At 33.7% G+C, this 19316-nt stretch overlaps 1 protein-coding gene across 3 annotated transcripts; it reads right to left on the reverse strand.

Moving 5' to 3' along the window:
- Positions 1 to 13542: 13542 nt before the first annotated feature.
- LOC145108476 (polyadenylate-binding protein RBP47C'-like) lies at positions 13543 to 17134 on the reverse strand. Of its 3 annotated transcripts, XM_079045504.1 has the most exons (7): positions 16468 to 17128; positions 15470 to 15506; positions 15038 to 15286; positions 14424 to 14479; positions 14204 to 14334; positions 14007 to 14103; positions 13543 to 13866 (listed from the first exon to the last, which is right to left on the reverse strand). In XM_079045504.1, the coding sequence occupies exons 1-7, from the start codon at positions 16852 to 16854 to the stop codon at positions 13702 to 13704; spliced, it is 1122 nt and encodes a 373-aa protein (XP_078901630.1). In that variant the 5' UTR covers positions 16855 to 17128; the 3' UTR covers positions 13543 to 13701. The 3 variants fall into 3 exon arrangements, 2 of the variants coding, with proteins under 2 accessions (XP_078901630.1, XP_078901629.1); XM_079045503.1 differs by having other exon boundaries at positions 15038 to 15506; positions 16468 to 17127; XR_013708295.1 differs by having other exon boundaries at positions 13731 to 13866; positions 14268 to 14334; positions 15038 to 15506; positions 16468 to 17134.
- Positions 17135 to 19316: the final 2182 nt, after the last annotated feature.

Genomic DNA, 19316 nt, shown 5'->3' on the forward strand with positions numbered 1-19316 from the left:
GATCTAGGTTCTACACCTTCGAGCAGGATCTATGGGGGTCACTGGGTTACTACGTTGGCGTTATCTTATGAGTTGATACTAGTTGGATGGTTCCTATGCCTATTCGGGAGATGGGTATTACCATTCTCGGGAAGATGTAGGTGTTGGTTCAGGGAGTGGGGCAGCAGTGGAGGATTTCGAAGGACGATATCGTGGAGCCGCTTCGACAGGTGGAGTCGGAGGATATCCCTGAGCCTGCCTTCGTGAGGCGTCAGAGGCTTGGGTACACAGAGCCTGACCAGCCGGAGCCGACTCTAGGTGACGTGATGCAGTGTCTGGTTGCTACACAGGAGGAGCGTTGTTGGATTATGGCTTCTATCGTTGGGGTGATGCGACATCTGGGGATGGATCATCCACCTTTTCCTAGGGCAGATCCTGCTATTCCATCCCCTTCTTAGCCATGGGGCGCCGATCATGATGGTGCAAGCACTTCAGGCACACATCTCGGAGATACTGATGATGTTATCGATGAGGGCACGGAGGACAAGGAGGTTGAGTATGAGAGCAGCGATGAGTAGGTTGAGGTTTTTTTGTTTGATACATTGTAATTTGATACTTACGATGTATTGTGATACACTTTATGTATGTTTTTTGTATTTGTATATATGACTTCCTTTTTATCTTTTATCTATCCCCAATTCAGTCGATGTATTGGTTCAGTTAAGACTAAACATAGTTGATCAGGCTACGTTTAGGAGTGACTCAACCTCTATATACTAAACCATCTTGGATATCCTTCTTATAGATTGGGTTTAAGATTTGTATACGTTATTCGAGATTGGCGATTATTATTATTTTATACTTCTAGACACAGTAAGGATTAGCCAGGTAGGAAAAGTCGGTGGGCAAGACCATTTTGGCGTATAGCTGTTCTAAAATCCAACAACCCAAGTCGACAGTTCCAGCCTAGGCACCTCTCTAGTACGTAGTCTATCAGTAGGGTAATTAATAGCAATATTTTTATTTATAGGTTTGTGGACAAACCTAATTGGAGTATATATCTGAATCCATAGTCCTAATTCCTAAAGAAATACTAATTCGCTATATCAACTAGCTCTGATACCAATCTGTCACACCCTCCCCGGCTGATGGCGGAAATTATCGAGTGGTGACGGTACATTGATTTCCCAAATCACAGAGCGCCAATCATAGTTTCCTATATAAACAAAAATCTACATGTATTCATGTTGATATTCCGTTCCTGACTTGATATGTATTCCATCCTAGGAACACATGCAATTTTTGAAAACGTGAACTTGATGTTGGTGAGTTCACAGGTTTTGAGGTAAAAGTATAATAAACTCTTTTGAAAACTTTTTAGAAATCTTTACCTTCCTAGATTCCTAGTTTCATATGTCTTATTATATCACCTCTTTATATGTTAACCCAATCTTATTGACTTCTAGGATGTATTATTAATCCTAACTTACAATCTTTGTAGGATATATAACGATCATATCTTATTGTCTTTTAGGATATTTTATTAATCCTAATTTACTATATTTGTAGGATATCTAACAATCCTAACATATTTTATCTACCATTCTAAGGTGTCCCTAATGGTAGTCGAATATCTAAGGTTTTTTGTAATGTATTACTATGAGCACCCATAATCGATGATGTTTGACTAATAATTTGCCCCGCCACGACGCTTCATCGGACGTCAAATAGTGAATGATAAAAAATTATCCTGCCGAGATTGTAGCTTGCAATCTCAGTTGGGGTGTCAATCCCCGTATAGATCTATACATATCTTTATAGCTCTCGCAATATTAATGATTATAGGTACCGAGGAATGCCGAATTTAATGAAAGCCTTTAGATGAATATTAACAGCTCACTAACACATTAACCTTAGGTATTTATCTTTTATCTTTTATCTTTTGTCTTTTATCTTTTATCTTTCCTATGGATCTTCTATAACTATCACAATATAAATCTTTTATCTTATATTTTATAATTATAACTTTTGACCTCATAATTATTTTTCATATATAAGTATTCATATATATACCCTAATTATGGTTATTTGAAAATAGGATATTTGGCCAGAGTAACAATTAGATACGGTGCATATCCCTCCACTTGACCAGGATAACTTATAGGTACTATGTTATCCTATGGATTTGGTCATTATAACATCTAGGTATTACCTCTTCCGAGACTATCGGGCATCATAACTCTTAGGCATAATATCATAGCGTACAACTAGGCATAGTGTTTATAGTTACATTATCCTAAGGCTTTAAGCTTAATAAAATGATTTTATATTTATAGATATAAATATATTTTGATAAAATCATTTGATAAGCATGTATTCCCCCTCGTAAAACATTTAAGATAGTGAAATAGGGGTCGCGAACTCACTCTATTTGTGTATTCTGAAGCATCTAAAAGGTTGCACCGGAAGCTTCGCGTCATTGAGAGGACTTCCGAAAAAGCTTGAGAGGTATAAAGAGGGGGTATGGGAGAGTGTTTGGGATGAGAAAATCATAAAGTGAGCACCTCTATTTATAGTGGTTGTGCGCGTGGCACACTTCATGCGCATCGTGCACTTGCTTCGTGGCTCCATCCAGAGTTTGCCACGTGTCACACTTCTGATGGTCCACGTCTCCCTAATCGATGAATTTAGGTGTCAGGCGTGTGCGACGGGCATGGTACGCACTTGGCGTGCACCCTTAAATCTTTTATAAAAATTTGTATCTTCCTTATATGAATGTTGTTTCTTACCCTCTTTATATATTTGTGTAGCTCTCTACTAGTACTACAACTTTCCTTAAGGTTTTGACTTTCATTTTTAACATGTATTATATATTTTTATAAAAATTGTATCTCCTTCATATGAACTCCGTTTTGACCTTTTTCCTTTCAAAGTCCTTATCTCTCAGAGTACTACGATTTTCCTTTTAGTGATGTTAGCCTAAACTCAAGCGATTTTTTATGCTATTTTGACATTAATAGCGTTATTAATACGGTTGGTTTTTATCTTTTATAAAATCATAACTCCTCCAATCAAAGACGGATTTTTGCAACTACTTTATTGTGTACTTTCCAAATACACTGACTGTCATAAAAATGATATAACTTTTTGGTCCCTCATTTTTACCCTATTATTATCATTTAACTGATCATATTTTCCTTCAATATGAAAAGTTCTATCATTATCATCGGCTGATGTTAATCTCTAGTGACAATTAGTGACGGGAAATTCCCAATTGTTACAAAGAGAGTCGCTCCCTCTCTACCGGTGGGACATACTTTGCCTTGAATTTCTCAACAAACTATTCCCGAGTCACCATGCTCTTCTCAGTAGGTGAATAGTTATTAGTGACAAAGTTCCACCAGTCCTTTGCTCCTAGACGTAGGATATTATGCGCATATCTGAACTTCAGGTTCACCGGATAAGCACAAGTGTAAAAGCATCCTTCCACATCCGAGATCAATATCATGTCAACAATTGGATCCCTGACACCATTAAACTTAGGAGGTTTGGTGTTATTGAAATCTCGATAGGGTTTTTCCTTTTCTTCAGACGGGGTTGCAACAACAACAGTGGCTACGACGGCATCAGTACTAGCAACAACAACATACCGCTCATCAAACATGGTGATTAGTTCGGTTTTGATTGATTTGAACATCTCTGGAATTATTTCTCTTACGACTGTAGATATTGATGCCTCAACCTAATTGTGTATATCAGTCTCGCTTGATCCTAACCCTTCCGATCCAGAACCCGAATTGCTTGCTCTAGTGATCATCATCATACTAAAGGTGTGACGGGAATAGGTTTATACGAATCAAACTAACTTAAAAATGATATTCGAATCATCTCTAGTTCCTTAGCAACTTTGTGGCTTTTCTTGGTTTCTATATGGATCATGTGTTTCGAGTACTACGAGCCCATACTACCTTCCACACCTATGCATACTAGATCCAAGAATTTCCCCAAGGTTTCCAAGTCACTACACTCTACTACCGATAGGCCTTTTCCCACACCTAGTGTTACAATGGCCTAATCACTCACATTTATAGATTTTTCTTCTAGGGTTTTTCGTTTTCTACCGATACCCTACTTCATAATTATGTATCCTATCAAGCACATATTATATTTCCTAGACTCTCCTTCTAGGATTCCTTCCACTTCATCCTACTATCGTTCGAGGAAGAACTTCTACTAATATTAATTAATTAACGGACAAATATGATCGCATGCCACTGAAATCAAACAGTATGTTGACTGAAAGATCTGACACCACAACGGTTAGACTCAAACGATAGTTGTGCAATAGCGCCAAGTCAGGCAATCTAAAACTATTTAATTATGGGAGCATGCAACCTAACGTACTTGTCAATTAACTAATTAATATCAATATAAGTTCTAAGCAGCAAATAACAAGCAATTCCATAGGCTATAAGGCATCTTAAGAATCAAGCAATACTAACTAAAAATTCCTGAAAATATCCCTAGCCTACATACTAGCATGCATTTCTAACATTTCACATGTCAGCAATCATAACAAATATGGATAATTTGGGAATCACTTTCCTTTCTGAGCTTTGGCTGACTGTACGCATCACATTCTTTCCTTTTTGTATTATTCTTTTTATGGAAAAATTTATTATTTACTCAGATCCTTAGTTTGATTCTGGAATCACACGAGTATTCATCCAGTTCTCTCAAACCAGGGCTCTGATGCCAACCTGTAACGTTCTGATTTTCAACCCAAAATTTTCATTTTTATTTATTCAAATATATCAGATTATAATTACATTATGCGAAAACATGTTGCAAATATGTGTGTGTACAATCGAACATTGCCCTTCTTACAAATCAATGAAGCACCTGAAAAACATGTATAATCAACTGGGTAAGCACGAAGCTTAGTAAGTTCCCTAAAATGTCATATACCAAAAAACATATACATGCATACAAACAATGGCTCATGAAGTTTCGTCGATCCACCAATTGGCTCACGACCTTTTGACGATCCACCAATAATATGTGTATCTAGACTTACAGCCTACTTACCATTTCTTCGTCAACACTCGGGTCTATAGGCTCCCTACCTATCGACGTTCTGCCGTCAACCCCTACTCTAACCGTAACGAATAACAGTTGCGCACATAGAGACTACACATTCAGCTTTATTCATAAAAGCACCTTAGAGACTATACTTTTTACTATACTAACAGTAGGAATATAGAGGCCAACCTACTAGCTCTTAAATCCTAACATACATGAATATATATTGTAATATATAGTATAGTGAGATAACTCACCTGGATAAATACTCAGCCAATTGACAACTATCGGGTTGATCTTATTGGCGATCCAACTGGCGGGTAACACGCCTAACAAGTATTAACCTATAATACTATAACTTATTAATCTCTATGACAATCTGGTAATGAAAGCTAGATCTTTCACTAATCACAATGAATATCGAGAGTTTTATCAAATAAGGATCAGCTAGGCAAGATAGTTGGGAGGCAGGACCATTTCGGCATTTAGCCTTTCTGAAATCCAACAACCAAGTCAACGTGACCATTCTAGAAACCTCTCCCATCAGTAAATTAATTATCATTATAATTGGTATTACTGATAAATCTTATTTATACATTCATAACAACGACTGTGAATATAAATATAAGTTACACTTAAAGTGTAGTAAGTACAACTTAACTTATAGAAATTTCTAGTGAAAACCGGGATTTTTGCAGGAATGACTTCGATAAGGAAATCTCTATCTCTCAGATGCTCCAGGGCCACGCTAAAGTAGTCAGAAACTAGAAAGTATAGGGGCTAGGGGTGCATAATGGCTTCAGAGGATTTTGGGGCTGAATGGATGAGAGAATGAGCAGCAAATCGCTGCTATTTATAGAGATTTTTGCGAGGCACGCCGCGTCCTAGGGTGACATCGAACCAACCCCTTTCTACCACGTTTCGCTTGTCTGTTGGTCCACGCCCCACCTTCTAGAAGCGTGTGCCACGCGTTGCGCGCTGTCTGAATTCTAAAACATTGAAAAATTGTATCTTTCTCATATGAGCTCTGTTTTCAGCATTCTATATATCCACCTGTAGCTATCGATGGGTACTACAACTTTCATTTCGACTCCATCGGCGAATTCTCACTTTATTTTAATTTATTATTTTTAGAAGGTTTTGATTGCTAAACTCCGTTTAAAAATCATATCTCTTTCATACGACATCCGTTCTCGACTGTCTTTATATCTACGGATAGGTATTGACGAGATCTTCAACTCTCGTTTAGACTATTTTGTCAAACAATCAACCGATCTTAATTTCGGTTTATGTGTTGCGTACTGTTGTGCTGAAACTTGGAAAAATCAGAACTTCCTCATATAAAGTCAGATTTAGGCGTTCTTTATATGCACGAGTTGGCTTTTACTATTAACACGATTGTCATCAAGACTATTTATCCTAAATAGTCCTCTATCAAAAACGTCTATTTATGTAACTGGTCGTTTATACTGTAAGACGAAAATGGGGTGTTACAATGCATTTGAAGCAAAAGTGACAAATCATTATTAAAGACTACAGTAAACAACAAATAGAAAATGAGTCATATGATTTGATGAAGTTTCTATTATGCCAATGGATACTTGGCTATGTTTTACAATTGATATTTAATTCAGTTCAACAGTAAGAATGCATGTTTGTTTAGATTTGTATTTTGACTATTATATTTTTCTAATAATTATTCCTTATATCTAATTTTGATCTTCACAATATCAACTTCATATGTAAATGTGATTACAATTTTATAATAAGCATATAGTAAAGATTCATTATATAAATTATAAATTTTGTAAAGTGCTACAGATAAATAATATGGTTTAACAATTAATGCATTATAAACTTTTAAAATAATTAATTTTTGGAGAAGGGGCATGGTTACTGAAATGATATTTTTAAGACGGTTGTAGATTTGAAGTCATGATTTATCAGGTTTCCAGGTAAATATAGTTATTTTGATTATTTTATTGTTATACGTTGGTCACAATAAACTTATTGTGAGCACATTGATTTTACGGGTAAAAGTACATTGCATTTATTTGTAAAGTAAATAAAATATGTTGCTATTTCTTTTTGCCGTTTTAACTTTTTATAGCAACATGATTTCTACAAATTTTATACAAATGGCAAAATACTTTCTAATATTTTATAGAAATAGCAATGTACTTTTTGTAAACTCATCGTCTTCTTTTATTTGTTTATTACAACATTCAGTTTTCATTCATTTTTTGTTATAGCATTCCATATTTGTAATAGCAACGTACTTTACTTCTTATAAGATTCCACTTGGTGTTGCAGAAGGTAACTGAGGCACTTCATATGGAATTGATGGCACGATGAGTGTCCAAAGCCATACTCCTTTTGCCTACAAGCAGCGGAAGTTTGAAAAGAAATGTAAAACTGACATTCCTAACAAACGAACCACAACTGATATGTTTGGTCGGGTTTGTATACTTGTATCTAGTAATATGGTTGGTTTCTTATTAAAATTTGATACAATCTAATTAATGTGTTTTTGAAAATTGCAAACAGATGTCACATTGTTATTATGGGTAAAAACTGAAACATATTGTCCATATTTGTAAAAGTGGTTAAAGTACGTTGCTATTTCTTGCAATTTGGTTATATATACGATTGTTTCTGCCTGCCGCGAAGGCGCATGATAACCCCTAATTATTACTTAATATCAGTAATATTTTATATAAACTTATTAAAAATGACAAATATTAAATATGTATTACATTTTTAGCTATAGGTTTATCATACATCACTTGATAAATTTTTGTAATAATATATTTTGTGTAAATTAATTTTTATGAATATGTTAATTAAGTAGTTTATGTTTTATTGGTTTAGCTCGATTAGAGGGCATTATTGCAGTTTTTTTTGGTGTACTTTGACAAATGTAATTACCAAATGTAAATTAATATTTATGTTTATGTTTTTAGTTCCACTTAGCCAGGAGGTTCTTTTTACGATATTGCGTATTGGAATTGGAGGTGGGGCCGTGGGGGCAACGTCGCTAAAAACAATAACATTAGAATTATGGTTTCCTTTCCTTGTATATGAAGAGAAAAGGAAATCAATGACTTGTTTGGCTCAAAAAAGTATTTAAGTGATGCTTGTAAAGATAAAATAAAAGTAATGATTTAAGTTTACAACTAACCCTATGATATTAAGGTCTTTTCTTTATTTCACATATTAATAGTAATTGTTTGGCTATGTTTATTTTTAGGGATAATTATAAAAATGACAATATGATTATGTAGAATATACGAAAATATATATTTTTTTGGTGATCAATCGAATAACTGATGTAGAATAAAAATGTCTTTTCTTTATTTCACATATTAATAGTAATTGTTTGGCTATGTTTATTTTTAGGGATAATTATAAAAATGACAATATGATTATGTAGAATATACGAAAATATATATTTTTTTGGTGATCAATCGAATAACTGATGTTTGAATCATTATATTTCGGATTAACTCAATCTTGTTATGGAAGATCGTTGAAAGGTTGAAAGGTAACATAAGATAATCCGGAATATGACATTTTGGGCAATCGTACATCCATAATCATTTATGTGGCAGTCTAAAATTTTGGACTTATATTCCATAATCATTAATCCAAAATATGACATTTCAGACATTCTAATTAAATCATGAACTTTGGGCCTAATTTAATATATCAGGTATTGAAACAAATGGTTGTTAACTTGTTAAATGATAGAACTTTGGATGTTTAATTTTATTTTAAAAATGAAAATTTTATTTGAAAATTTAGGACGTTCAATTTGTGTGTCAAAAGAAATATGTTGTGTAAGTTATAGAATGAGTCGACATGACCTCTTGCATACACCCACTCCAATCGATACCAAATGGAAAGTTAGTACAACATATGAAATGCCTTACACCAGCCCCACACTTTATCACAACATCGCTGGTGCACTTTAATATATCATAATTACCGGTCCAAATATCTTATATGCACTTCAAACATATTTGTCTCCACATATATGCACCTTGTGACTCTCACATGGTTTTCTTAAAACGTGTCTTAGATTATGTTCGGGGTATTATTAATTATGGGTGTACAATATATATATATATATATATATATATATATATATATATATATAACCTAGGTTTAGGTGTTTAAAGTAATTATTGTGTTATTGTATGCATAAATGTGGGCCGATCAAAATTAAAAAAAAAATAATAATTAAATAAATAAATAAGGGTAAATAGGTAATTTGATAATTAGTTTCCACAAATAATACTCTATAATTATGGTAACCATTGACTTCAATTACCTAGGGTTTCTCCATCCATCGGCTTTTTAAAACCACCATCTACCTAGGTCCGCCAAGTGCTGAAGCAAGAAGCGGGAAGGTGTATTAATTGCCTGTCACCGGCGGATCTTGTCGATACCAATAACGTCTTAAAGCTCTTTTTCGTCCCGGTTTGGCGGTGGCCAGGAAAAGACCAACTCATGCACTGCAAGAATTGCGGCCTATTCTATCCGCCGTCGTTGTCTCCGATTTCTTCCGACTTTCGGCCATCGGAAAGCCTCCGATGTCAATTCTGCGCACGGAAGGTCGATTCTGATTTCAGGTTTTGCCCCTTTTGTGGCTCTGCTCTCTGAGTTAATCGAGGTTGTTAATAGATATTAGTCATATCAATAAGCGGTTTTATTTCCAGTGACGAATGCTCAGTTTGTATAATCTGTTAGCATTTAATATTTCATAGACATGTAGGTCGATCGATCGGGTGTTCTTTGAGTTCGAATTGGCAGAAGAGCCCTAGTTTTCGTTATTGATCCATCCCAAACAAAATCCCCAATAAAAATGTACGAAATTAGGAATCTTCTGTTGGATGATTCAAAAATACAGTCTTGAATGATGACATTGAACGAAACCTGTGCAAAATTGATTACATTTACAAGCTCCAAGGCATAGATTAACGATAATCTGATAGAAACGAATGTAAGGTACAATGGTTTTTGATAGACTCGATGTGTTTAGGTTTATTGGGAATTTGTTATGATTGTCTAATTTTTACAGGAAATTGAAAGTTGTTTTGATGCACACCAAGCGTTCGCTAAAATGTTTCAACTGAATGGTATTTCTTCGTTTATAATATTCTATAAGAAAAGAATGTTTTTTGTGATAATCATGAACATATTCTGTTAGAATACCCCGAATTAATATAATTATTGGTAAATGAATTCCAATTCTATCAGAATGGAATCACGAATTCCTATTATGCTGGAATGGAATATGGATATTTTCTCACTAATTTATTCATTGGATTTGTTTCCACAGAAGCTGATGCTTGAAGAACGGACCACAAAATTTGAATGACGCCTCTTAGCAACATTATTCTTTTAGAATAAATTAGTGTATTTGTTAGATTTTGATGTTTTTTTCCCGATTTGACAATTTTTTAGTGTTATTCTTTAACAACAAATGTAATTCTTAGCAATTGTTACATGTATTCTATAAGAATTAATATAATTTTTGTTTTATTTCTTCAATTGCTGATTCGAGAATTTGTTATTCTACAAGAAATATGTTCAAGAATATTTTTATTATTTTATGGTTCTAGAATATATTTTTTTTAACATACTCAAACATATTTTATCAGAATATCCGAATTAAAAACCTTATAATTCGTAAAATCGGATTTTTAAAATTAATAGAATCTATGATCCCTTAAAATATGCAAATTTCCTTTATTAAATCTACATAAATTGACTAAAATACCATTCTAGTTAAATTAGATGGTATTTTTCGATTATTTTTAATTCAATAATATGTATTAATCCCTTTCTTAAAATAATTAAAATGATTGGCCCATATTTATGCATACAATAACACAATAATTACTTTGAATAGAATAACCTAAGCAAATATATATATATATATATATATATATATATATATATATATATATATATATATATATATAAAACACCCCTTGTAGACAACTACTTGCATGCACTGATATCGACTGGACACGTTATCCCGACACACATCGATCTACATTCGAATACTTTGTTTTTCTTGGTGATAATCTCACTTCTTGGTCATCTAAACTTCAATCTATGATATCGCATTCTAGTGTCAAGACCGAATATCAAAGGATTGCTAATGTCGTATCAGAAACATGTTGGATTTAGAACTTACTTCTTGAACTCTGATTACCCATTACAAAAGGTACCATTGTTTATTGTGACAATGTGAGTGTCATTTATCTCTCGGGAAAACACATTCAACACCAACAAACAAAATATTTCAATACATCGAAATAGACATGTATTTCGTTTGAGATTTGGTTGCCAAAGGTCATGCATGAATGCGTCATGTTCCTTCCCGATACCAGATCGTTGACATATTTAGCAATGGACTTGTATAGATTTTGTTTGAAGACGTTTGAGACAACTTGAGCATTCGATCAGCTCCAGCTTGATCGAGGTGGTGTATTAGACTATTATTTTATTATATTAAATGTTTATTAGATAAGCATTTGCGTTGGTGTAGGTTATTCTCATTGTTATTAGTTGGGCATTATTTTCATATATGAGTTGGAAACTTTTGTATATACGGTATATGAAGTTTATGAGTGGCATGGGGTTTCATTATACATGGAGCCTTGCCTAGACATATTATCGATTAATATAGCACTTTCAACTGTTAGCCTAATTAATCTATTAGACCCTTTTGGGTTTGGGCCTAATGTTTGGCCCTTTAACCTTTTAGTAAGGTTTAACCTAATTAGCTTTCATATTTATATAATCTTTCTTTCATTGTAATTGTAATTTCTATCTATCTATCTATCTATATCTATCTATCTATATCTATCTATATCTATATATCTTATAAAGCTAGCATTTTTCCTTGAACCTCATGCATTTGAAACTCCCAAAACTATATAAAATCATTTTTGCTCACACCACATTCATTTGAAACCTCAATCTTTTAACTAATACAACTCAAAAGTCTTCTTAATAATGATTTACCACTCAAAGATTTTATAACTTATATTATGATTAATAAGCACTTAATGAAACGTTTACTATAAAAGGATCAATCTTTTGGGTAGACATGCATACAAATCACATACAAACTTCATAAAGAAACAAGCTTAAAGTTTTTTTTATTGGTTTGAGGTCTTATGACCACTTTTAGAGATATATTATTATGTTATAGCTTTTAAATTGTAAGTTTGTTATATACTAATTATTTATATATTTTTCTTGGTTTTGGATTCTTTTAATACAATTGTTGTATGTTGTGCTTTAATCGTTAATATATATTAGACCAGATAGATGTTATCGATCATATGTTATATACTGTGATGTAGATAATATTTAATTAGATATGTTAAATATTATCGTTTGTTTTGTACCGCTTCAAAAAAGTAACTAAGTAAAAGTTGTAAATATTTTAAATTTTCCATGTAAATCTGAAAGATATATTTTTCTTTTTACCGCATGTATTTGAAATTCTCATTACTTTTCAATTTCTTTACAATAATCATTATATATTGGTTAATAATGTTAAATAGGTGTAAAACGCTAATTGTAATCCTAAAATTAACTAAATTTGAATATTAAATTAACATATTTTACATATACTTAGTTTTGATATGTTATTTCTTAAATTGTCAGTTTAAAATCATAACTTTTGAATAATTTGTATAAAATACTTAAATTGTTAATTTAAATACAGTGTTAAAGTACTAACTTAAATGAAATTTTCAATTAAACTTAAAGAAAATCCAATGACTATTTTGTAAATAGTTTTAAGTTATAAATTATAGTGTTAAATGTAAAAACTAAATTGTAATCTCAAATCAATTAAAATATTTCCTAAAACTATTTATAAACATTAATAATTTCTAAATAAGTATGTTACAAATAACTTATAACGATAATAGTTAAAAATAATATTGTAACTTATAAAAATAAAAACAATGTTTGATGTTTTAAATAACTATAGTAATAAAAATTAAAAAGTTAATCAAATGTAGTTTTTAAAATGACGATTAAGCCTATATAGTTTTAATAGATTTAATATGATCATATAATTCAAAATAATTAATATTTTATACTAAATAGTATAAGAATTATTATATCAAAGTTAACTATGATATTTTTATATTTAAACAACATATATTTTAAATTTACAATTGTATTTTGTGCAACACGCACAGGTATTCGCCTAGTTATTTTATAATAACGAAACCCTAACCGTATTTTGTCTCTGATGTTCGTTAGTTGGCATCAACCATTTTACTTGTCAAACTAAAGTTGGTCCAATAGACATTTGTAATGTGGTCAATTATATACTCATTATTTAAATGACATGAAAATGGACTTGTACAAAATTATACACAACTGGGTTGATAGAACTTTGCATCAACATTGAACAGGAGAATAGATTTAAACACAACCAAATGGCCACATCAAATTCTGCAAGTTAGATTATTACGATCAAAAAGGTTCCAAATTGAATCCCACACTTGCAAATAAATGAAAAAATAAATCCAGTTTGCCAATATCCCTAAGATAATCAACTAATAGAGTCTTTACTCAAAATTTTATCCCCCCACCCATTTAGCTTACTTGTTGCTGGTGAGTACCATACATAGCATATGATCCATATGCTGCAGCATACATGCTTGGGTCATGTGGTGCTTGAAGAGCATAACCATATCCATCATAAATCTGACCACCATAGCATGCTGTTGCTGGCCATTGATTCCCAAAATCATTTCTCAACTGCAAATTTCAAGAACCGAATTAAAAACTATATATTTCTAGTTATTTATAGAGTAAATTGTTACCCAAATAAGATTATAACAAAAATATATTTCTAGTTATTTAGAGTCCATTGTTACCCAACATTACTAAGAGCATACCTGCTTATTTGCGGGGTTGCGTCCCCAAGAAAGGCGAACTGTTTGTTTCCCTATTGCTGTCCCGTTTAATTTTTGCAGTGCCTCCTCAGCATTATTTCTATGAATAGAAGTTAAAAAGAGTAACAATACAAAATTAATTATTACGAAAAAGGAAAATTTTGGGACAAAAAGAGTTGGTAAAAAGAAGGAAATTTAACCTGTTAGCAAACTGTACAAATCCACAACCTTTACCAACTGGTATTTTTACGGAAAGAATCTCACCATATTCCGTGAATGGCTGCCTAAGATCTTCATCACTAACCGTTGGATCAAGCCCTCCCACAAAAATCTAGAACCAATCAACGGTTAATCAAAGAGAATATGAATGACTGTTTCACAATAAAATTTATAAAATAAGTGGAGAAGTTGGGAACTGACTGTCGTATTAGTAGAATCTCCATCGTTTTGCGAGCCACCATTCGACATATAACCTCCTAGGAATCAAAAAGCCACCACCAAATCAAGATCTCAACTACTTCTGCAGCACTTTAACTAGACAAGTTTTCTAGGGCTATTTCTAGAATGATGATGAGAAGGGAATACATGTCTTTTCCACATACAAGATATCGAGAGCAAGTCTCTACACTACCTTTTGGATAGGACAAAAGACTCCAGTCTGCCAGTCTCATCCTACCAACATAGTCCTGGTCTCCAGCGGAGACCAGGACGGACTCAATGGGACAAAAAATACATTTTTTTGTCCCATTAATAAAGGTGGAACATGGCGGGTGCACAACTCGCTCTTGATCTCTTATCTGTGCAAAAAACGTGAATGCCCTCCTTGTTTCCATCATCCAAAAGAGCCCTAGAAAGTTTGTATAGTACCATCCTGTGTAACGGTACTCGACAAATTTTTCTAGGGCTAATTTCTATGACGAAGACGAGGAAAGCATTCACGTCTTTTGCACCTTTTAGAATGGAACAAAAAATTTGAATTTTTGCACCACTGACATCGGTTTCAGTCATAGTCCAATGCATACCAAACACAGTACCTTGTTGGAAAGCAGAAGATTTTCTCGGGGTTGCAGCACCAATACGCATAGGTCTAGTCGAACAGTAAGTCCCATTCATTTCAGTCATGGCTTGGGTCCGCTCATTATCGTCTCCAAATCTTACAAATCCATACCCTTTAGAGCGGCCAGTATTAATATCAATAACGACTTTAGCAGCTTTAACGGATGGATATTTATTGGCAAAAGTTTCATGTAATAACGCGTCAGTTACGTCTGCAGCTAAATCTCCTACGAAAATAGAAAGATCAGAACCGTTGTTATTTGAACGTTTGTCTCCCGTGCTAAATGTAGCCCAGTTCAAACGAAACGGTTGGTCTGTATTAGGCATAACAATGTGACCATAATTCTGCAACACCTTTTCTGCTGCAGCATGTGAAAAAAACTCAACAAACCCATATCCCTCTGAGATACCTGTCTGCTTATTGCGAACAACCTTAATTGACGTAACCTACAGTAAGATTTTTAAAAAATCTAGTTAGATGTTATCAGGGGCTGATTTTTTTTTCCTTTTTTTTTTCTTTTTCCAAATTAACCACTTTACCCTTACACTCCAAAAACCAAACTTCATAGTATTCGTCAATTTTAACATGAGAGGAGTTGGGGGAAAAATGAAGAAATTGCAAATAAATAAAAGGTTAGTGTATTGATACATTAAGCCGATATTATGGCTTAAAGTATTAAGTCATTCTGTCCGGATTAAGTAAAAAAAAAACAACCATGTATATCTGTTCACATTAAGTGATTAACCCATTATGTAAAAAAAAACATCCTATTAATCTTGCACTATTTAAAATCTTCTTTTTATTTTTGTGAAAGCAATATATATAGCGACAGGAATGACTTGCTGTCAATTATAGGTGACGACTGTTTCTCAGTCAGATTAGGGTACATAACAGTTCTTTTTTTTTTTTTTTTAAAGTTTAAATTAACATAACTTTAAAGACAATACTTAGTCTTGTACTATTTAAAATCTTTTTGTTGTGTGAAAAAGAAACAAAAACAGTGAGACAACAAAATGAAAGACATGCTAAAATAGATATCTAGTCTGGCAAAATATATCTACTAATAATGTCAAGAAAAAAAAAAACTTTTATTTCAACGATTATCACTGGAATACACTAGTATGAGAAAAAATCAAGAACATACCATCACAAGTGATTAAATTTTAAGCAATTTTAGTTGCATATCGATATAAAAAATCCAGATGGATCTTTCTTTCTAATAGAATCCCAAATTAAAAGCTTAATGAGCAACACATGTGAGTAATGTTCCTCTTTGATGAACAAAACCCAAATAAATCACATTAATTACCACAAGATATGACCAATTGAGATAATAATTGCATAGAAGGTTTATTAGATTGAGAACTGAGAAGCAATGTAAATAAGGATAGAGATTATAAAAAGGACCTCGCCGGTGGAAGCAAAACAGTTACGGAGGTAATCCTCATCCATCCAACTGTGAAGGTCACCAACCCAGATCGCCTTGTTGTCTCCTCCACCGGATCCCTGCTGCGGCTGTTGAACCACCGGAGTATGCGGCTGGTGGTGGAGGTGGTGCGGGTGGTACGGCATGTAGTGTGGCGTTACTTGGTAATTAGCCGGAGACGGTGCCATCATCTGATGCTGCATTAACATCGCCGCCGCAGGGTACTGCATCGCCACCCACTGCTGCTGCCCTAGACCCACACCCACACCCATCCCCGCCGCTGCTCCTGTCGTCGTTGTCGGAACCGCTGGCTGGGTTTTCTGCGTTTGTTGTTGCTGATCAGACCCGCCATCATTCCCGGATTGCATCTTCACTCTGTTTTTCGAAAAAGACACAAACTTTATAGTATTATGTATAAAGATACGGGTTATACGTAAAGGTTTGTGCGATAACAACAGCGAATCTGAGAGTTTTAGAGAAATGGGAATAGGGGATTTGTGAGATTGATGGTGAAGCCAAGTTTCATCGTGGTGTAGCCATTGGATTTAATGGTAGTTTTGTAATCTAAGCCGTTGTTTTAACATGGGGTTGTGTTGTGTTGTGTTATGGTCGGCCACCGGATCCAGTTTCTTGATACACAATATTTTCGAAAACAAGTTGTGTTTGTTTTTTGTTTTATATTTTATTATAATATGGAATTGTTTTGCCATTTTAAGGTTCGAGGAATCCAAACAAGGGTTTGGGAAGACTGCAAAATCAGGAAAGGCCTGGGTTTCAGTGACCTTGTGACAACTCTAAACATGCCCACCACCACACCCGTCTTTCCCGCACCATTACCATTTCTTTTTACCAAAAATAACTCGTTGTTATTTTTGACCATATGACATTCAATGTATGGATCATGCCACCATAAGTTATTATGTTTTGTTTATGTTAATTAGGTCAGCTTATTTTTATAAAAGAAAATGATAAAAATAGCTATTTGTCTTACATTTTTATAAAAAAATAGTTTTCAAACCGCATTTAATTTATTCATAAATTGCTCATAATTTCACCTTAGGTTTCACACACGACTTGAACCATTGAGGGGCATCTATTATTTTGGTATTCGTTTTAACCCTTGACTTATGCTCCATTTGCAATTTAGTCCCCGTTGGCAATTTCGTAATTTCGGATTCGTTGGAGTACGCGGGGCGTACACCCTCATACGTTGAGCGTACTCCGAATCACCTTGGTACGCAACGCATACGTTGGGTGTACGCAGCCAGAGTGCAAACCCTAAATTTTAGGGTTTGGACCCTATTTAAACACATTTATGGTCTTGTGCACCTTCTTATCTTCAACCTCCCTCCTCATGTCGAAACCCTAAAGAGTGTTTGTCATTATGAAGCTTGTTGAGCCATTTTTGGTGCCATTTGGAGCTTTTGGAGTAGGAGGAAGAACATTGAGGTGGTGGTGTTTCACTCAAGGCTTTAGATCCAACATCTTGTCCCTTTTGTGCACCTTGTGGAGGTAAAAAATTTCAACCTTGATGTAGAAATCTTGTGGATCTAGCTTTTGCTGAAAGTTGCTTCCTTTTTTGTCCCAAACTTGGTCTTTGTTAGTAGAAGGTACTCCAAGGCATTTGAGTTGCCCTTTCAGAGGTTTTAAGGGGTGTTAAGTCATAAAGTTGGGTTTTTGGTCACTAGTTTCCCTCCATGCAAGTGCTAGATTGTGCATCCCCATTTTTACAGCCAGAAAAAACTGATTTGTTTATGCTTTATTTTTTAAAATCAGAGTATCTTTTTAAAGAAAAGTGTTGCGGAGTTTGTTCTCATAAAAACATGATAAACATATTATCAAAGCATTTCCAAATAAATGTATTTTGTTTATATTAAAACTTTGGGATATCATTGTCAATACAGAAACATAAGCATAAACAGACTTTACATTCATTTACACTAGTAATCTACATCTCTTTTAATCTCTCAGTGTAATGTACCATCGTATCGATACTTGTGATACAAATAAACTGAGTGGGTCAGGTTGGGAGACCTGGTGAGCACATAGGGTTGTCAACCCACAATAATATAATTATTATGTTTAATCATCAAACAATCAACCCAATTACTCATCCCCATTATCTTCTTTATTCTTAAGGATCCATCCTAAGAATCATCTATCCTTCATTCATTTATTCCTAAGCATCTTCCTAAGGAATAGGCATGAAGTCCATCGCTGCCAGGGTTTATCTAACAGGCACTAAGTCCATAGTTGTCGATGTTAACTTTATGTTTGATTCTAGAATTTTCTAGTACTTAGGTAAGTTTTAGACTTGTTGCAACACCACAATCACTCCCAAACACATGTTGGTCATATCTGAAATAAATATAGTTGATCAGGCTATATTGATCCCAGATATGATTACATAACTGTCCAGGTTTAACCATAGTGTCCAACATCCAATTACTTTTATTCTGTTCTAGTATGACAATGATCCTAGTATGAATGTATATATGAATACTTTACTAAAATATTTTATTATTTTAAAAGTATTAACTCTTGGTTAGAGTATTTTAATCCCGTCGTGTTTATAGTTGTATATCTTTTATGGGTTGATATACTCAATTCACTATAAACAAAGCTCTGATACCAATCTGTCACACCCCCAAACCAGAACGGCAGGACGTCATGTTCAGTATCATACCAATGCTCAATAGTAAAACAAGCAACAACATCATCCATTGCATTAATAATATAGTTAATACAAGTGTTTTCTGAATGTATTTGTAAGACACCAAAAATATATATATCAAAATAAGAGACGAGTCTTGAACATGCTCCGTCTTCT

Source organism: Lactuca virosa, chromosome 4 (assembly GCF_052849685.1).
Source record: "Lactuca virosa cultivar CGN04683 chromosome 4, Lactuca_virosa_CGN04683_v6, whole genome shotgun sequence".
Taxonomy (NCBI): domain Eukaryota; kingdom Viridiplantae; phylum Streptophyta; class Magnoliopsida; order Asterales; family Asteraceae; genus Lactuca; species Lactuca virosa.